This window comes from Felis catus, chromosome C2, assembly GCF_018350175.1.
Source record: "Felis catus isolate Fca126 chromosome C2, F.catus_Fca126_mat1.0, whole genome shotgun sequence".
NCBI lineage: Eukaryota > Metazoa > Chordata > Mammalia > Carnivora > Felidae > Felis > Felis catus.
Window position 1 is genome coordinate 108,964,145 of NC_058376.1, and position 17,585 is coordinate 108,981,729.

The 17,585-nt window shown below is 37.9% G+C and overlaps 1 protein-coding gene across 8 annotated transcripts in view; it reads left to right on the forward strand.

The window, feature by feature from the left end:
- The window catches only part of PLCH1 (phospholipase C eta 1), a 221,236-nt gene that overhangs the window by 126,214 nt on the left and 77,437 nt on the right, over positions 1-17,585 (forward strand). For all 8 annotated transcript variants that reach the window (XM_045037408.1, XM_045037407.1, XM_045037410.1 and 5 more), the window contains 3 exons: positions 3,746-3,892; positions 6,059-6,302; positions 16,965-17,094. In XM_045037408.1, coding sequence (XP_044893343.1) covers positions 3,746-3,892; positions 6,059-6,302; positions 16,965-17,094 — 521 coding nt within the window. The remainder of the gene's footprint in view (positions 1-3,745; positions 3,893-6,058; positions 6,303-16,964; positions 17,095-17,585) is intronic.

Sequence of the window (17,585 nt, forward strand, 5' to 3'; positions counted from 1 at the left end):
GCACAGAGCCCGACGTGGGGCTTGAACTCACGGACCGTGAGATCATGACCTGAGCCGAATTCGGCCACTTAACCGACTGAGCCACCCAGGCGCCCCAGTTTTGAGTTTATTTTTGTGTATGGTGTAAGAAAGTGGTCCAGGTTTAATCTTCTGCATCTTGTTGTCCAGTTTTTCCAACACCATTTGCTGAAGAGACTGTCTTTATTCCATTGGATATTCTTTCCTGCTTTGTCAAAGATTAGTTGGCCATACATTTGTGGGTCCATTTCTGGGTTCTCTATTCTGTTCCATTGATCTGAGTGTCTGTTTTTGTCCCAGTACCATGTTGTCTTGGTGATTACAGCTTTGTAACATATCCTGAAATAATGAATTGTGATGCCTCCACCTTTGGTTTTCTTTTCCAGGATTGCTTGTGCTATTCAGGGCCTTTTCTAGTTCCATACAAATGGTAGGATTGTTTTCTAGCTCTGAAAAATGCTGGTATTATTTTGATGGGGATTGCATTGAATATGTAGATTGCTTTGTGTAGTACTGACATTTTAACAATATTTGTTCTTCCAATCCATGAACATGGAATGTTTTTCCTTTTTGTGTGTGTGTGTTTTCTTCAATTTCTTTCATAAGCTTTCTGTAGTTTTCAGTGTATAGATTTTTCACCTTTTTGGTTACGTTTATTCCCAGGTATTTTGCGGTTTTTGGTGCAATTGTAAACAGGATTGATTCATTGATTTCTCTTTCTGCTGCTTCATTATTAGTGTATAGAAATGCAACCGATTTCTGTGCATTGATTTTATATTCTGTGACTTTCCTGAATTCATGAATCAGTTCGAGCAGTTTTTTGGTGGAATCTTTTGGGTTTTCCGCATAGAGTATCATGTCATCTGTGAAGAGTGAAAGTTTGACTTCCTTCTTGCCGATTTAGATGCCTTTTGTTTCTTTGTGTTGTCTGATTGCTGAGACTAGGACTTACAATACTATGTTAAGAGTGGACATTCCTGTCGTGTTCCTGACTTTAGCGGGGGAAGCTCTCAGTTATTCCCCATTGAGGATATTAGTGGTGGGTTTTTCTTATATGGCTTTTATGGTCCTGAGGTATGATCCTTCTTTTTAAAAAATTTTTTGTAATGTTTTATTTATTTTTGAGAGAGAGAGAGAGAGAAAGAGTGAGCAAGCAAGCAGGTGAGGGGCAGAGAGAGGGGGAGACACATAGTCTGAAGCAGTCTCCAGGCTCTGAGCTGTCAGTACAGAGCCAGACGCGCGACTCAAACTCACAAACTGTGAGATCGTGACCTGAGCCGAAGTTGGTCATCTAACTGACTGAGCCACCCAGGCACCCTGAGGTATGATCCTGCTATTCCTACTTTCTTGAGGGTTTTTATCAAGAAAGGATGCTGTATTTTGTCAAATGCTTTCTCTGCATTTATTGAGAGGATCTTGTGGTTCTTGTCCTTTATTTTATTAATGTGATGTATCTCATTGATTGATTTGCAGATATTGAACCAGCCCTGCAGCCCAGGTATAAATCTCTCTTGGTCATGGTGAATAATTCTCTTAATGTATTGTTGGATCTGGTTGGCTAGTATCTTGTTGAGAGTTTTTGTATCCATGTTCATCAGGGAAATTGGTCTGTAGTTCTCCTTTTTAGTGGGGTCTTTGTCTGGTTTTGGAATCAAAATTATTCCTTTAAAAAATATTTTAAAGTAATCTCTATATCCAACATGGGGCTCGAATTTAACAACCCCAAGATGAAGACTCACATGTGCTACTGACAGCCAGGCACCCTGATGTGACCTATTATAATCAGTGGTCAGTCAAGTACTTGGGTTTTTCTAGGAGTTTTGGCTTTGTTGGTTTGACTTGATGATATTATCTTGATACACTGGTACTCTCTATTCTTCCTCTTATTACTGGTGTGAGATGGTCAGTGTGGCTGCCAAGAATTCAAATCTGGGCTTTTGTTACCTAAATGAATGGTGCTCAGTAGTGGGTGATTTTTCTAATGCATGCAAAACCAAATCTCAAATTTTGTTCTGTGCTTCAAGTTAAACACTTTAAGTTTGTGTTTGTTTTCTGAAGCTGTATTTTTATTATTTGATGTCAAGTAAAATGAGAAAGAGCAACCTATACTTCACTTTCCTTGCAATATCAAATCTTAAAGTGATACTTGATACTATGCAGTTCCTCCTTAATTTCTTTGGAAAAGAAAAGGCTCTTCATGTGAAGAAGAGTGGAAGTTGGTTACGTTGAAGTTACTTTTAGCGAGTACCCTGCACGTACAGTGTTAAGCTTTAAGATCACATTATCTTTCTTGGTAAAGGCAAGATACTTAGTCAAAAAAGCTGAAGTCTGATGTTGCTGGAATCTGTTTTCTGTGTTTATCTGTTTCTAACAGCATGCTGCTTGATAAGATAGGTACTCAGAACTAGATGTTTCTAGTGCTCTAGTGGTTATATACGTGCCTGTGTATTAGCAGGTGAAATAAAAGCTATCTCTGGCTAATATAATGAGAAAGTATTTGGAAGAGTATTGGATAACTTACAGAATCAAAGGGAAAATGTCAGCCGCAAGGATAACTGTAACAACTATGGCATCTTAGGATGGCCAAGCAAGAGCATCTCTTAAGTCTTGGCCATTGAAATGGCTCCATTCTGTTTTCTTTCAGTGGTCAGATCAGGATTTGTGTTCTTTGGAAGGGAGTCAAATTTGTTCTTAGCTTAAGTTAGGTGCCCATTTCTTAGTTGGGGGTCACCAAAAGCACATGAAATGGGAAAGGAGTATTTCCAGTTACCAAAGAAGGGGAAACAGGCAACACCAACAGATGCCCACTTCTAACAAGGTTCATCTCAAAGCAGAGAGAATTTACATGATAGTTTTTAAAAAAGATTTTATTTTATTTATTTTTTAAAGTTTATTTATTTACTTTGATGGGCAGGAGGGACAGTAGGAAGGGGAAGGAGAGAATCCCAAGCAGGCTCTGCACTGTGAGTACAGACATGAATTCACGAACCGTGACATCATGAGTTGGACGCTTAACCGACTTAACCACCCTGGTGCCCCTAGATGATAGTTTTAACTTGGACAGTGAGTGATTTGGATATTACCTGAATTCAATCACTAAGCTGTTCTTCTAGGTGGAAAATCTTGGCAGTTTATTTCATTAATCAACAGTTGTTTTATGTTCATTTGTGAAAACATGATTTGTTTTCTAATCACATTTAAAAAATGATATGTATCTATTTTCAAATATACACAAAAATCTAATAATGTGAACCCATAAGTAACCATTATCCAACTTCAAAAATTGTTAACATTTTGTTGATCTTGTTTCTGTTGATTGTATGTGCAAGCATTATTACAAGATGTTTTTACAACTGGCTATATAAAAACTCACAAGACTTAATATGAAGTCCGAGAATTGCTTTATGAACTTAAATCCAGGTATCAAATGATCAGTCTCATAGCAAAAAATATGTTGCTGGTTAGAACAAAAGATGGCTCTGTGCAGCATTAATGCATTGTTTATCTGGAAGTAGAATTTTATTTCAACCAGGAAGGCTTTTCACTGGCTTAAGACTGGTGAATCAATTCCTCAATAGCTCTTTCTAGATTTCCTTTACCAACTTTGTCTTTTGGTCCTTGAAATCTTTAGGAGTAAATCAGAGGTTTTATTTGACAGTGAAGTTTCTGAACACCCATCTGCATGTGCATTGTGTAAGAGCTGAAAGTACTGTAATCTCTTTTGTAGTTGAAAGATGCATGAGTGTGATGCAGTCCGGGACACAGATGATCAAACTGAAACGTGGAACCAAAGGGCTCGTCCGGCTCTTTTACCTGGATGAACATCGGACCCGCCTCCGATGGAGACCCTCAAGGAAGAGTGAGAAGGCAAAAAGTAAGACCAACCTTTGAATTCTTTTCCTGGCTTGAAATAGTAATACATGGGTTGTATTGGCTGGGCTCTTTGGCAGCCTCAGATCTGTGAAACTTTGATATTTTTACAAGATTTGGGGTCAGTTGCTAAAGGATACAGAGAAACTGAATAAGTAGTGACCATTTTTGCCTTTTTATTTCTTTGGAAGTTTCACTCCATAAAAGTTTTCTTGCCCATGAATGCTGTAAATGTTAATATTTCCCCTGTGTTGGAGACATGATATATTTTTTAGTGATGTTTTATAACCCGAGGCCTTTTATTTATTTTTTTTATAAAAGGTGAAGGATATCAAATCCAGTGGGATTTAAAGTATATTGCATTCTTCTGAGCACGGTAACTGATTAGTGAATTAACAAACTTGTTTTAATGATTTTAAGCAAAAGAGCTTTGGTCTGACTCCTGCTTAAACCCTCTCTCCCACACCTTGTACATTCAGCACCAAGTCCTTGTTGGGTCCTGTGTAATGGCTGTCTCATCTCATTCCTTCCTGTTTTCATAGGAATCTCCTTGGTCTGTGGTCTCTTTACCTTTTGGGCCTCTTGAGAAACTTCCTAGCCAATCTCCATTTTGCTAGTTTCTGCTTTTGTCTGTTAAGATACTTTCATCTTCAAGTAGCACAAGACTTTGACTAAATTAGACTTACATGATAAATATATCGTCTCACATAACAAGAACTTTAGAGATCAGCAGACCCAGGCGTGGGACATGAGTCTCTAGCTCTGTTTTCCCAAGTGCTCTTGGCTCTGTTCCTAGTGTGTTGGCCCTGTAGTCAAGGCAGCAGCAACATGGTGCTTCCTTTTCAGGAGAGAGGATTTCATTCCAGAATTTTGCCTCAAAGCAGACTACCCCATGTCTCCTTGGTTAGAACTGAATTACATTCCTACGCCTAAAGTAATCATAAGAAATAGGAATGGGGCCACCTCAATGGCTTAGACTCACCAGAACTTGCCCTGGAGTGGGTGTGGGCTCATTTCCCTGTGAATCATTTGGGGAATGAGTTGATACCAGAAGAAAATTGTGACTCTGCCATTAAGGCACAATGGAAGGGAAGATGGGGTATAGGGCAAATCAATAAGATTACAACACTTCTGATTCATGCTTAAAAACAAGCAAACAAATAAGAAAGTACTGTTTTAGTCTAAAGTAATTGTCCCTGCTAGTGCTTCTCTGATCCAAACCTGCAGTGTTGCTCTCTTACCTGTATGATGCCAATCTCTGGTTTCTTGTATCAGGCTCTCTCTGATCTAGCCTCTCTAGCTTTATCCCCCGCTTCCTTTCTCTCTTGAGCTTTATAGTCTGGTGTAAATGGCCTATTTAACATTCCTGGAATGGATCTCATGTTTCTGTATCTTACACTTTTTCTCCTGGGATGCCACCTTGTTTCTCTCTACCTCTCCAAGCCCTGCTATACCTTCATCATCCTAGCATTCTTTCTATAAATGCTCATCACATTTAGCTCTGCTATTCGGTTTTTTCCCTTCCAGGTTTTAACTGTCATCTTATATGTGTTGTAAAACTCCACGGTTGGTTCGAGGTCTTCATATGTTTTCCCTGTGCAAATATGTAAACTATAAATTTGATGTATTCATAATCTCCTTTTTCTACCAGTCTTTTTGCCCTGATGCATACATCAATCTTCCTATCATAAATTTCAACATATCCTGACTAAAAGCTTGAGAGGGCCTTATCCAGGCTGCGCAGGAAGGTAGAGTGGTATGTGGAGAGGGTTAATGGCAGGAAATGACAGGGCTTGTAGTTCACTTTTGAACTTAATACCATGATTCACAGACAGTGAGTTTGTTCATGCTTATTTTTTTTAATGCTTATTTCTTTTTGAGAGGGAGAGAGAGACAGAGCACAAGCGGGGGAGGGGCAGAGAGAGGGGGAGGCACAGAATCTGAAGCAGGCTCCAGGCTCTGAGCTGTCAGCACAAAGCCCGATGTGGGGCTCAAACTCACAAATCGTGAGATCATGACCTGAGCTGAAGTTGGACGCTCAACTGACTGAGCCACCCAGACGCCCCATGTTCATGCTTATTTTTAAAATTTAAGATGATTTTGCTATTTTTTTCTTAATACATGTACATATCTCCACATGCCACATAACTGCATTTCATTTTCCTCACAGTACTTATTGACTCCATTTACAAAGTCACCGAAGGTCGGCAGTCTGAAATATTCCACAGACAAGCTGAGGGGCACTTCGATCCCAGCTGCTGCTTTACCATCTACCATGGCAACCACATGGAGTCTCTGGATCTCATCACCTCCAACCCTGAGGAGGCCCGCACCTGGATCACAGGCCTCAAGTACCTGATGGCCGGCATCAGTGATGAAGATTCACTTGCCAAGCGGCAGAGGACCCACGACCAATATCCTCCCTAGAATGTTAATTTTGAGCTGTGTGTGTGTGTGTGTGTGTGTGTGTGTGTGTGTGTGTGTGTGTATTAGACTTTATTTTATTTTTTCCTATAATTTTGGGGCTTAAAGCTACTTTTCTTTCTTTCTCTTTCTTTACCCCTAGCACCTTTCTGCTCTCTCCTCACTCTCATCCCAAGTAAATGAATGCGTAGAACATACAGAAACTTAAGCTTGCATGAACTCAGGAGCAGGCTTTTTTCTGAGGAGATTGAATTTAGCTCCACAATCTGAGAGGTCTCCAACTGCAGCCTAATGTTTCCTAAGAGAGATTAGATAGCTGGGAAAGTGTTTATTTGATTACAAATCCTGCTTTGTAATCAAGTCAGTTTAGTTGAACAAGTACTTTTGAGTTCCAATTACACACACAGTATTAAGCTCCTTCCTGCTTTCTCTCTCTCTCTTTAATTTACAGTGTGGAAACTGATTGATACTGAAGGGGAAGTCATTTTTTACACAATACCATTTACCTTCTCTAAATTCTTCAAGAAACTGGGAGACTCATCTGAGTCGCCTTAATTAAACTCATTTCTTGAGGTCCTGTAGTGCTGACAAGATAAATAGTTAACATGCTTGGTCTGAAGGCACCTCTTCTGCTGCTATGGAGCTGGTCATGTGACATGGCCTTTTTGGCCTCAATTTCCTTATGTGTAAAGTGAGGGCGATAGAGTTGTTGACTGTTTTGGTTTCCTTCTGCACATTTTGAAGGGTCTTAAAACACGTGTGCCCCCATCTATGAAGGGAGTAGTCCTACTTCCTTGCTATTATTGGAATGTGTGTCCTAAATTTGTCCCCCAGAGTAGTGATAAATTTGTGCTGCTCTAGTTATAATTCCACACCCAGGGTATTGTTTGAGCAGAGTGGAAATATTCAGCCCATGAAAGGATTTTTGACAGTGGGAAGGTCTGAGCTGATGAGCCATGATATTTTCATCAATATTCACAGCATGCAGATAAAGGCACTTGGGATTCATAAATGAACAAAATGCAAACATAGAAAGGAACTTTCTGTGCTTTATTCTATTCATTTGGTTCTTAACTCCTTAACATTTGGTAAAAAACAAACAAAATGCTGAATAAAATTGCTTTCTGGTCTAAACCACAGAATCATATTAACAGTGCCTCGAACTAAAACAATATTCATTTCTCATGAACAGGAGATGTGAGATAGGGCAGTTCAAGAACTGGTTAATCAGTGGCTCAGTGATGTCACCCAAGACCTGGGTTCTGCCGTTCTCAGCATGTTGGCGTGGTCCTTGGGTAGGTTGCCCCTTGGTCAGACAGAGGTACAGCAGCTTTGGGCAGCAGCTCCAAACACAGCCCTGCCCAGAGGAAGCATAGTTTCTTCTCACCAAGCTTCTTTTTAAGAGCAATGTGAATCTTTCCAGGATGCCTACCCCAGCCCAAGACTAAATATCATCATTGGCCAGAATTGTTACTGCAGGTCCATTCCTGAACCAGTCTTCGATAAAATAAATCAATTAGCGTAATTGGGCTTTGAGCTCAAGACTCTTTTGCATGCTTAAAAACTAAAGACTCTATATAGAGTTTTTGTTTATGTGGGTTTCATCTTAACGTTTATTTTTGAGAGAGAAGAAGACACAGAATCCAAAGCGGGCTCCAGGCCCTGAGCTGTCAGCACAGAGCCTGACGCAGGGCTGGAACTCACGAACAGTGAGAACATGACCTGAGCCGAAGTTGGATGCTTAATCCACTGAGCCACCCAAGTGCCGCCGAAAACTATTTTTCAAAGCAAAACAAATTTGTGAGAAAGAGTAGTGTTGCTTTTCACTTTGCAAGTCTCTTTAATGTGTATCTGGATAGAACACATGCATTCTCCTATCTGTTTCTGCCTTCAGTCTGCATGTTGTATTGTTTTGGTGGAAATGCATGAAGAAAATTTAGCCTCACACACATAAAAAGTGGGGAAAGGGGGCTCCTCTTGGTTATGAAGACCCTTTGAATTGTACTTTGGAGACAGCTATACTAACATCCATCAAAATACCCCTTCTGCCTTCATTAAAGCTCATGGTTCTTGCACACCTGAACAAAATAGAGGTTCTTCAAGAAGGAAGAAAGAAGGAAAATTGCCGTAGGGGAGGACAATCAATTCTAGAAGTTATTATTCTCACCCAGTCAACTAGAACAAGTTCACAATATTCCAGAGCTTTTAGCCACTTATATAAATGACTTTCATAAGCCTTGAAGTAGAGCAGTAAGAGAAATGGGCATATTGTTTCTTTTTAAGTGGTAGCAAAATTTCCCCCTTTGTTAGATCTTTCTAGTTACCCTAGAAATGCATGCTCATTGAGGTAAGCCAGAGAATACAGAGTTGCATAAAGAAAACATCAGTCATCTTCACCCCTATCAGTTTTGCACCTTCTTCTCCAAGGTTACTGATGGTAACAATTTGATGCACACTCTTATCTCCCCCACTCCATTTTTGGATCAGGTTGTTTGTTTTTCTGTTGTTGAGTTTTAAGAGTTCTGTATGTTCTGGATATTAATCACTTATCAGTTACATGATTTGAAAATATTTTCTTCGATTCTGTTGGTGTTTTTACTTTATTGATAATATCCTTGGTGCACAGAATTTTTAAATCTTTCATGAAGTCCAATTTGTTTTTTCTGATGTTTATTTTTGGGAGAGAAAGACAGAGCACGAGTGGGGGAAGGGAAGAGAGAGAGGGAGACACAGAATCTGAAGCAGGCTCCAGGCTCTGAGCTGTCAGCTCAGAGTTCAAAGAGGGGCTTGAACCCATGCCATAAGATCATGACCTGAGCTGAAGTCAGACACTTAACCGACTGTGCCACCCCAGGTGCCCCTGTCTGTTTTTTTCTTTTGTCACCTGTGCTTTGGTGTCATACCCAAGAAATGATTGTCAAATCCCATGCTATGAAGATTTTGTTCTCTTTTCTGTTAAGAGTTTTATTGTTTTAGGTCTTCCATTTATGTCCTTAATCCATTTTGAGTTAATTTTTGTGGATAGTGTTAGGTAGTGGTCCAGCTTCATTCTTTTGCATGTTGATATCCAAGTTTTCCAGGCCCATTTGTTGAAAAGACTGTCCTTTTTCTATGAAATGGTCTTGGCAACCTTGTCAGAAATCATTTGACTATAGATGTGAGGGTTTATTTCTGAGCTGTTTTATTCTATTGGTTTATGTGTTTGTCTTCATACTAATACAACACTGTTTTGATTGTTGTAACTTTGAGATAAGTTTTGAAATCAGGAAGTGTCAATCTTTCAAGTTTGTTCTTTTTCATGATGGTTTGGCTTCTCAGGGTCCCTTGGTATTCCATATGCATTTTAGGATTGGTTTTTCTATTTCTGCAGAAAAATGTCATTGGTATTTGGATAGAAATTTCATTGAATCTGTAGATTCCTTTAGTAGTATTGACATTTTAACTAAATTATCTTCCAATCCATGAACATCGGATGTGTTTTCATTTAGCTATGTCTTCTTAAAATTTTTCAGCAATGTTTTGTAGATTTCATTGTGCACCTTTTTTACCTCCTTTATTTCTATTTTATTATTTTGATGTGATTATAAATGGAATTGTTTTTGTAGTACCTTCTCAGATTGTTACTGTTCATATATAGAAATGGAACCAATTTTTGTGTGTTGACTTTGTATCCTGCTATTTTGCTGAATTCATTTATCCTAACAGCTTTTGTTGTGGAGTATCATATCATCTACAAACATAATTTTACTTCTTTCTAATTTGGATGCCCTTCCTCCCTCCCTCCCTCCCTCCCTCCTTCCCATTGCCTAATTGCTCTGGCTAAAACTTAGTACTGTGTTGAATAAAAATGGTGAAAGCTGGCACCCTTGCCTTGTTCCTGATTTTAGAGGAAGAGCTTTCAGTCTTTCATTATTGAATATGATATTTACTGTGTTTTTTTTCATATGTGGCTTTTAATATGTTGAGGTGGTTTTCTTTTGTTCCTATTGTGTTGAGTGTTTTTATCATTAAAGGGTATTGAATTTTGTCAAATCTTTTTTCTGCATCGATTGAGATGATCATGTGGTTTTTTCCTTCAGTATGTTGATATGGTATATTACATTAATCCATTCTCATATGTTGAACCATCCTTATATTGCAGGAATAAATCCCTCTTGGTCATGGTGTATAATTCTTTTAGTATACTGCTGAATTTTATTTGCTAGTATCTTGTTGAGGATTTTTGCATGATTGTTTATTGGTCTGTATTTTTGTTTTTCTTGTAGTATCTTTGCCTGGGTTTATGAGCATAATGCTGGCCTCATAGAATGAGTTAGGAAATGTTCCCTCCTCTTTAATTTTTTGGGAAAATTTGAGGATTGCTGTTAGTTCTTTTAATGTTTGGTAGAATTTACCAGTGAAGCTATCAAGGTCAAGTATCAAGTTTTCTTTGTTGAAAAATTTTTGGTTACTGATTCAAGCTCCTTACTAGTTATCGATCTGTTCATGTTTTGTTTTCTTTGTGGTTTAGTCTTTGTAGGTTTTGTGTTTCTAGGATTTGTCCATTTCATTTAGGTTATCCACTTTGTAAGCATGCAATTGTTCATAGTACTCTCTCTCTTTATAAATGTTTGTTTGTTTGTTTTTTAATATGAAATTTATTGTCAAATTGGTTTCCATACAACACCCAGTGCTCATCCCAACAGGTGCCCTCCTCAATGCCCATCACCCTCTCTTACCTCCTTCCCACCCCCCCATCAACCCTCAGTTTATTCTCAGTTTTTAAGAGTCTCTTATGATTTGGCTCCCTCCCTCTCCAACTTTTTTTTTTCTCCTTCTCCTACCCCATGGTCTTCTGTTAAGTTTCTCAGGATCCACATAAGAATGGATAAAGAAATTGTGGTTTATATACACAATGCAATACTACTTGGCAATGAGAAAGAATGAAATATGGCCTTTTGTAGCAATGTGGATGGAACTGGAGAGTGTTACGCTAAGTGAAATAAGTCATACAGAGAAAGATACCATAGTACTCTCTTTAAATCCTTTTTATTTCTGTAGAATTGGTAATAATGTTCTTACTTTTGTTTCTGATTTTAGTATTAATTTGAATTCTTTCTCTTTTTTTTCAAAGAAACCTACATTTTATTTCAGTGATTTTTTTTCTCTGTTGTTTTCTTTCTCCATTTCATTGCTCTTTCCTCCAATCTTTCTTATTTTCTACCTTTTCTGCCAGCTTTGGATTTTTAAATTTTATTTACTTATTTATTGCTAGTTTTGGATTTAGTTTCTTTTTTTTCTAGTTCCTTAAGTGGTAAAGTTAAATGTTAATTTGAGATCTTTCTTAAATTTTATTTTTCATCTTTAAAAACATTTATTTTTAATTGAAGTATAGTTGACATGCAGTTACAGTAGCTTCAAGTGTATTTCTTATTTTTGAATGTAAGCATTTATAGCTGTAAATGTCTCTCTTAGCACTGCCTAAGTTTATATGTTGTTTCCATTTTCATTCATCTTTAAGTATTTTCTAATTGCCTTTATGATTTCTTCTTTGATCCATTGGTTATTTAAAAGTATATTGTTTAACTTCCATAATTTTGTAAATTTTCTAGTTTTCTTTTTGTTATTGATCTCATCCCATTGTGGTCAAAGAAGATACTTTGAATGATATCTGTGTTTAAAATTGGAGACTTACTTTAGGCCTACAATATTATCTATCCTGGAAAATGTTCTCTGTGTGCTTGAGAAGAATGTGTATGCTGCTGTTATTGTTGGTTCAAGTGTTCTGTACATGTCTGTTAGTCCTAGTTGGTTTATTGTGTTGTTTATATTCTCTATTTCCTTACCTTCCATGTGGTTTTTCTATACTTTATTGTGAGTGGGATATTGAATTCTCCAACGATTACTGTAGAGCTGTCTATTTCCCCTTCAATTCTGTCAGTTTTTGCTTCATATATTTTGATTTGTCATTAGATGTGTAATTGTTATATTTGAAACTTTTATCAACATATAATGTCCTTTTTTATCTTTTAGAAACATTTTTTGATTTAAAGCTTATTTTGTCTAATATTAGTAAATCCACCTCTGGTCCGTTTCCATTACTATTTGCATGTAATATCTTTTTCCATCATTTCACTCTCAACCTGTTCAGGTTTTTGGATCTTAAGTGAATCTCTTGTAGACCGCATATAGTTGGATCATGTGTTTTAATCCATTCTACCAATCTCTGTGTTTTGATTGGAGAATTTAATCCGTTTACATTTAAACTCCTTACTGATAAGGAGGGATTTTCTTCTCTCATTTTGCTGTTCACTTTCTATATGCGTTATAACTTTTTTGTCTTTTGTTTCCTGCATCTGCATTACTGTCTTTTTTGTTTGGTTGATACTTTTATAGTGAAATTTTAAATTCCTTTCTCATGTCCTTTTTTACATTATAGCTGTTTTCTTTATGGTTACAATGGGGGTTACATTTAACATCATAAAGTTATAATATTCTAATTTGAATTTATACTAGCTTAGCTCAATAGCTTTTTGAACCTGATTTCGTTTGCCCATGTTTACTGGCAATAGAAAGTTTTCGTGTTTGAATTAACCAGGTTGACAGCTGAGGGATTTCATATTCTGAAAATATGCTATTTGGAAAGCAAATGTACCCCAGAATTGCACAGGGAATAATTTTATAAGAAATATAGAAACAGTTGATGCTTGTGTCAGTGAGGAGAGAAAAGGACAGAGGAAATTAATAATAAAGAAGCTGATGTCAAAAATAGAATAGTTATGTTGAATCAGAGGACAATCCTCATACATATTTGTCAGGATTTGATAGGGTTGTAGGTAATATTTTAATAACAGAATAACATCTTTGGTTGGACAGACATTTAATTACATTAGTTGAGGACAACATTACAAATAGGCCTGAAAATTTCAGCTGTGAATGAATAATGAGAATAGTGAATCTTAAGTGGCTGTATGAAAAAAATCCCTCCAGTGTAAAATGTAATTCAGGTTATTTCTGGAATATGACCATGTTTCATGGAGGTAGATGCATTACTCATGTCTATTAATAGCAATATAGTGTTGTGTTTAAGGACTAGTATTGCACTGCCTGGGATTTGGCCCCAATTCTGCCATGTACCGGGTAACTTTGGATAAGTAACTTAAACTCTTTTGCCTTAGAGTCTTTGTCTGTCACATGGTAATGGTGTTAATCATAGTGTGTGCCTTATGTAGTTGTGTGAAGATCAAATGAATTGATGTACACAAAGTGTTTAGAACACTGTCCAGCACATATTAAGCACTTATAAATAATAGCTACTATTTTATTGCTGAAGAGAGGTAGGGACTGGCAAATCTTTTGCTTTCCTCTTCAGATTAAGTCTGAAATCTCAGTGGCCCCAGCATGAAAGCCTCAGCATTTTTCTCCGCCAGTCCGTTCTCCTCCATGATTTCCCCACCTTATCTCTTGACCCCACAGGAGAAATTAATTACCTCTGGAAGACTTTGGGCAGTCTCGAAAGGATGTTGTCAACTGAAGGTTTACACCTTCCCAGTAAATCAGGGGCCCTGCAAACTGTAGCCTGTAGGCAAATCTGGCCTAATGCCTTTTTTATATGTGGTCCTGAGCTAAGAAATGGTTTTCAGTGATTGGAAAAATAAAATCAAAAGAAGAAGAATATTTTGTGAAATTCTGAAAATTATCTGAAATTTAAATTTCACTGTCCGTAAATAAAATTGTATTGGAACATAACAATGCCAATTAATTTATGTGGTGCTTATAGCCTCTTTTGTGTCACAATAGCAGAATTGAGTAGTTGCAGTTGAGAGCTGCAAAGCCTAAAATATTTGCTATCAGGCCTTTTCCAGAAAAAGTTTGCCCAACCCTATGGTAAATACTACCATTCAATACTTAGAATTTCCTTTAACTTTCTGATAGAAAATTCTAGGCCATAACTGTCATTCAGTTTTTACTATCCCAGTTTTTCTTTGCAGAATGATTGTTTCTCTTCTTAAACTCACCCTGTATGATGATGTGAATCATTAATTTAGAGCTTTCTTGAGTCCTCATATCTTAATTATGAAGAATAGCTTTAAGATATCAGAATACTTTTACCTGTAATTGTATACCATGTGTACTGTTACTGGGAGAGAATGGTTTTTCCTTTCATAGAATCTTAGAGTTGGAAGGGACTTCAAGGTCATCTAGTTGTGTTCACTGACGTTATAGATGAGGAAATGCAAGGCCCAAGAGGTGTGCCATAAGTGAGCCACTGTCACAGTGCCAGGTCAGCAGAATCAGGACTAGTGTCTGTTTCTCAGTGGGATTCTACCTCTATGTCTTACCAATCCCATATTCCCTAAACCAACTGTCAAGGCCAGTTTATATGTTGACACTGAAGGCCTTATAGACACAGGCCTATCCTAGGGTTTGTACTGGCAGAATACTCATTTTTAGGGTTTGCTTGTCCTTGACTCTCCTCTGGAGAAATCTTTGAGAGGCTTTGGTAAGGAAGTATAAAATAAAAGGATGAAAATATGACTGCTCTTGGACTCATTTCATGACTTCCTTGAACACAGAGCAGTGTCCACAGTCATAAGAAATAGAGATGGATGGGGACTGTGTGTCCAGAAAACAGAAAAAAAAAATGAGATTCAGGTATTTATTAATAATTGGCCTAGGGGCGCCTGGGTGGCGCAGTCGGTTAAGCGTCCGACTTCAGCCAGGTCACGATCTCGTGGTCCATGAGTTCGAGCCCCGCGTCGGGCTCTGGGCTGATGGCTCAGAGCCTGGAGCCTGTTTCCGATTCTGTGTCTCCCTCTCTCTCTGCCCTTCCCCCGTTCATGCTCTGTCTCTCTCTGTCCCAAAAATAAATAAACGTTGAAAAAAAAAATTTAAAAAATAATTGGCCCAAATGTTTCACTCTTTTGATTCTTCAGTTATTTTTACCCTAGTCCTGGGTCACCTGTTAACTTCCAGATGTCATGTATAATGAGGTCCTTCTATGAGAAGTTGAATTATAAAGAACTGGGCTGGTTATTTTCCAATGTTATAAAGGGAACAAAATGTGAAACAAGGTATTTACAGTATTTAGGTATTTAAATCTAGAAGAAATAAGTCTTTATGGTTGTTTTTACTTCCTGAGGTCCTGTCTCCTACAATCATAATTTGAATTGCCTAAGAAATGTAAATATGCTATGTTATACTTTTAGTGTTTTGACTTAACAAGAAAATCAGTTTGATATCATCTGCTTGAGGCAACTATTATCCATTTCCCCCTCTCTCACCTACTCTCATTCTCCTATTTGTTGGTTTTAAACCTATGCCTTCCCTTACTTTGATTTTCTGGTTTCTTTCCACCACCTTTATTCCCCTTCAAATTTTGAAGCCCAGTTTGGTTTTCTAAGTGTGCACATGATTCCTGCTTTCTGCAGTTTACCCCCAATAACTATGAATCATCCATTTTTAAAAAATATTTATTTATTTATTCTGAGAGAGGGAGAGAGAGAGAGAACGTGAGCTGGGGAGGGGGAATAGAATCTGGAGCAGGCTGCATGCTGTCAGGGCATGGGGCTCAATCTCTCGAACCCTGAGATCATGACCTGAGGTGAAATCAGAGTTGGATGCTTAACTGACTGAGCCCCACAGGAGCCCCTTGGATTATTCATTTAAAAAAAAAATTCAGATCACCCATTGGTTACCATTTATTCTGCTTCCTCATGATGTGAAACAACCCAAGAGTCACTCCCCCTGAGGATTTTTTTTTTAAAACCTCAGGTCACATGATGTAAATCTTCTGTATCTAAACTCAGCTTCATACCCTCAGTCACTGAATATCCTACCTGCAATTTGAGTGTAACCTCTAACATATGAGGTTTGCTTTTGATTTAGAAATTTGAGGCTCTTAGGTTAAGAACCTTCCAAGCTAGTAATATGGAGATGAATATAGTATAGAGACAGATCTGCTGTATAGGAGACAAGAATACTAGACTAAGTTTCCAAAAATGTGGATCTCTTACTAATTTATCCTTAACAAATTTCTGCTGGGAGACCTGGGGGGCCTGGGGGGATGGAGTGTGCTGGGTTCTGCACTGACATCGCAGAGCCTGCTTGGGATTCTCTCTCTCCCTCTCTCTCTGCCCCTCCTCTGCTTGCTCTCTCTTTCTCTGAGTAAACCAACATTTTTTAACAATTTCTCTTCCTCTAGTTTTATATCCTCAACTGAACAATGAGGAGATTGAACTAGACAGTTTCTAAATGTAGGAGTGGACTGAGAAAGGGGAACTGAAAAAGTTGTCTAGTGTGGGGTATTGTGAAGGTAAAAATACGCTAACTGGAAGGTCATAGAGGAAGAAGATAAGGCCTGAATTTGGTACATTTGAGGTTTCATCACATCGTATTCCTTTACAGATTGGATAAAAATGTGTGAGTTAAACAAACTCCCAGAAGAACTTGGTTTGACTCTCATTTCAAAGTGAAGGGAATCACCTCCAAGCACCCATTCCCCTGTTGATTGTTGTCACTGGTAGCAGATCACTAGTCCATGAATTGCAGGCAGGGCCTTCTCCCAAGAATTTCTTCTCAAGCTCTGTGTTAATGGTAAATGTCCTTGTGAGTATTCTGTGAGAGCAGTTTTTATTTTCATGAAAAAAGTGTTTCTCTTGACCTTTCTTCATGTGGGTAAAGCAGACCTTTGAGGAAGCTGATAAGAATGGTGATGGCTTATTGAATATTGAAGAGATACACCAGTTGATGCATAAACTAAATGTCAATCTGCCCCGAAGAAAAGTCCGACAAATGTTTCAGGTATGTTTTCACAAATGGGTTGGCTTTTTGTAAAATACACGTTGCATGTTATTGATGTACTTAGATATTTCAAAGGCTATTTTGTTAGTTGGAAGTTGGTATCACCTGCTCTGTAGTGTTTTATTTTTCTTTGATGAAAAGAGAGGCGTTTTGTTTCATGAAGGAAAAAAAGACTTCCTAAACTTAGCATGTGTCCACAGTTTCACTTCCTAAAATGCTTTTTTATTGTTGCTCTTTTCAGAGAGTAATTATAAGACTACCTGGCACTTAGATATTGGAGCAAACTCCGTGAAGTCCCTTCGAGAGGGTGATAACATCTCATGTGTCTACCTCACAGAGCTCTTGTGAGGATCAGAGTAAAGACTTAGTAACATGAAAAAAACAGCACTTATTAAGTTCTCAGGAGACTCTGTTTTGTTTCAGAGGAGTTTAAGATTTAGAATCCTTGATTCTCAGAAGTGCTACGTCACTCCTACCATTTTGGGAGCTCT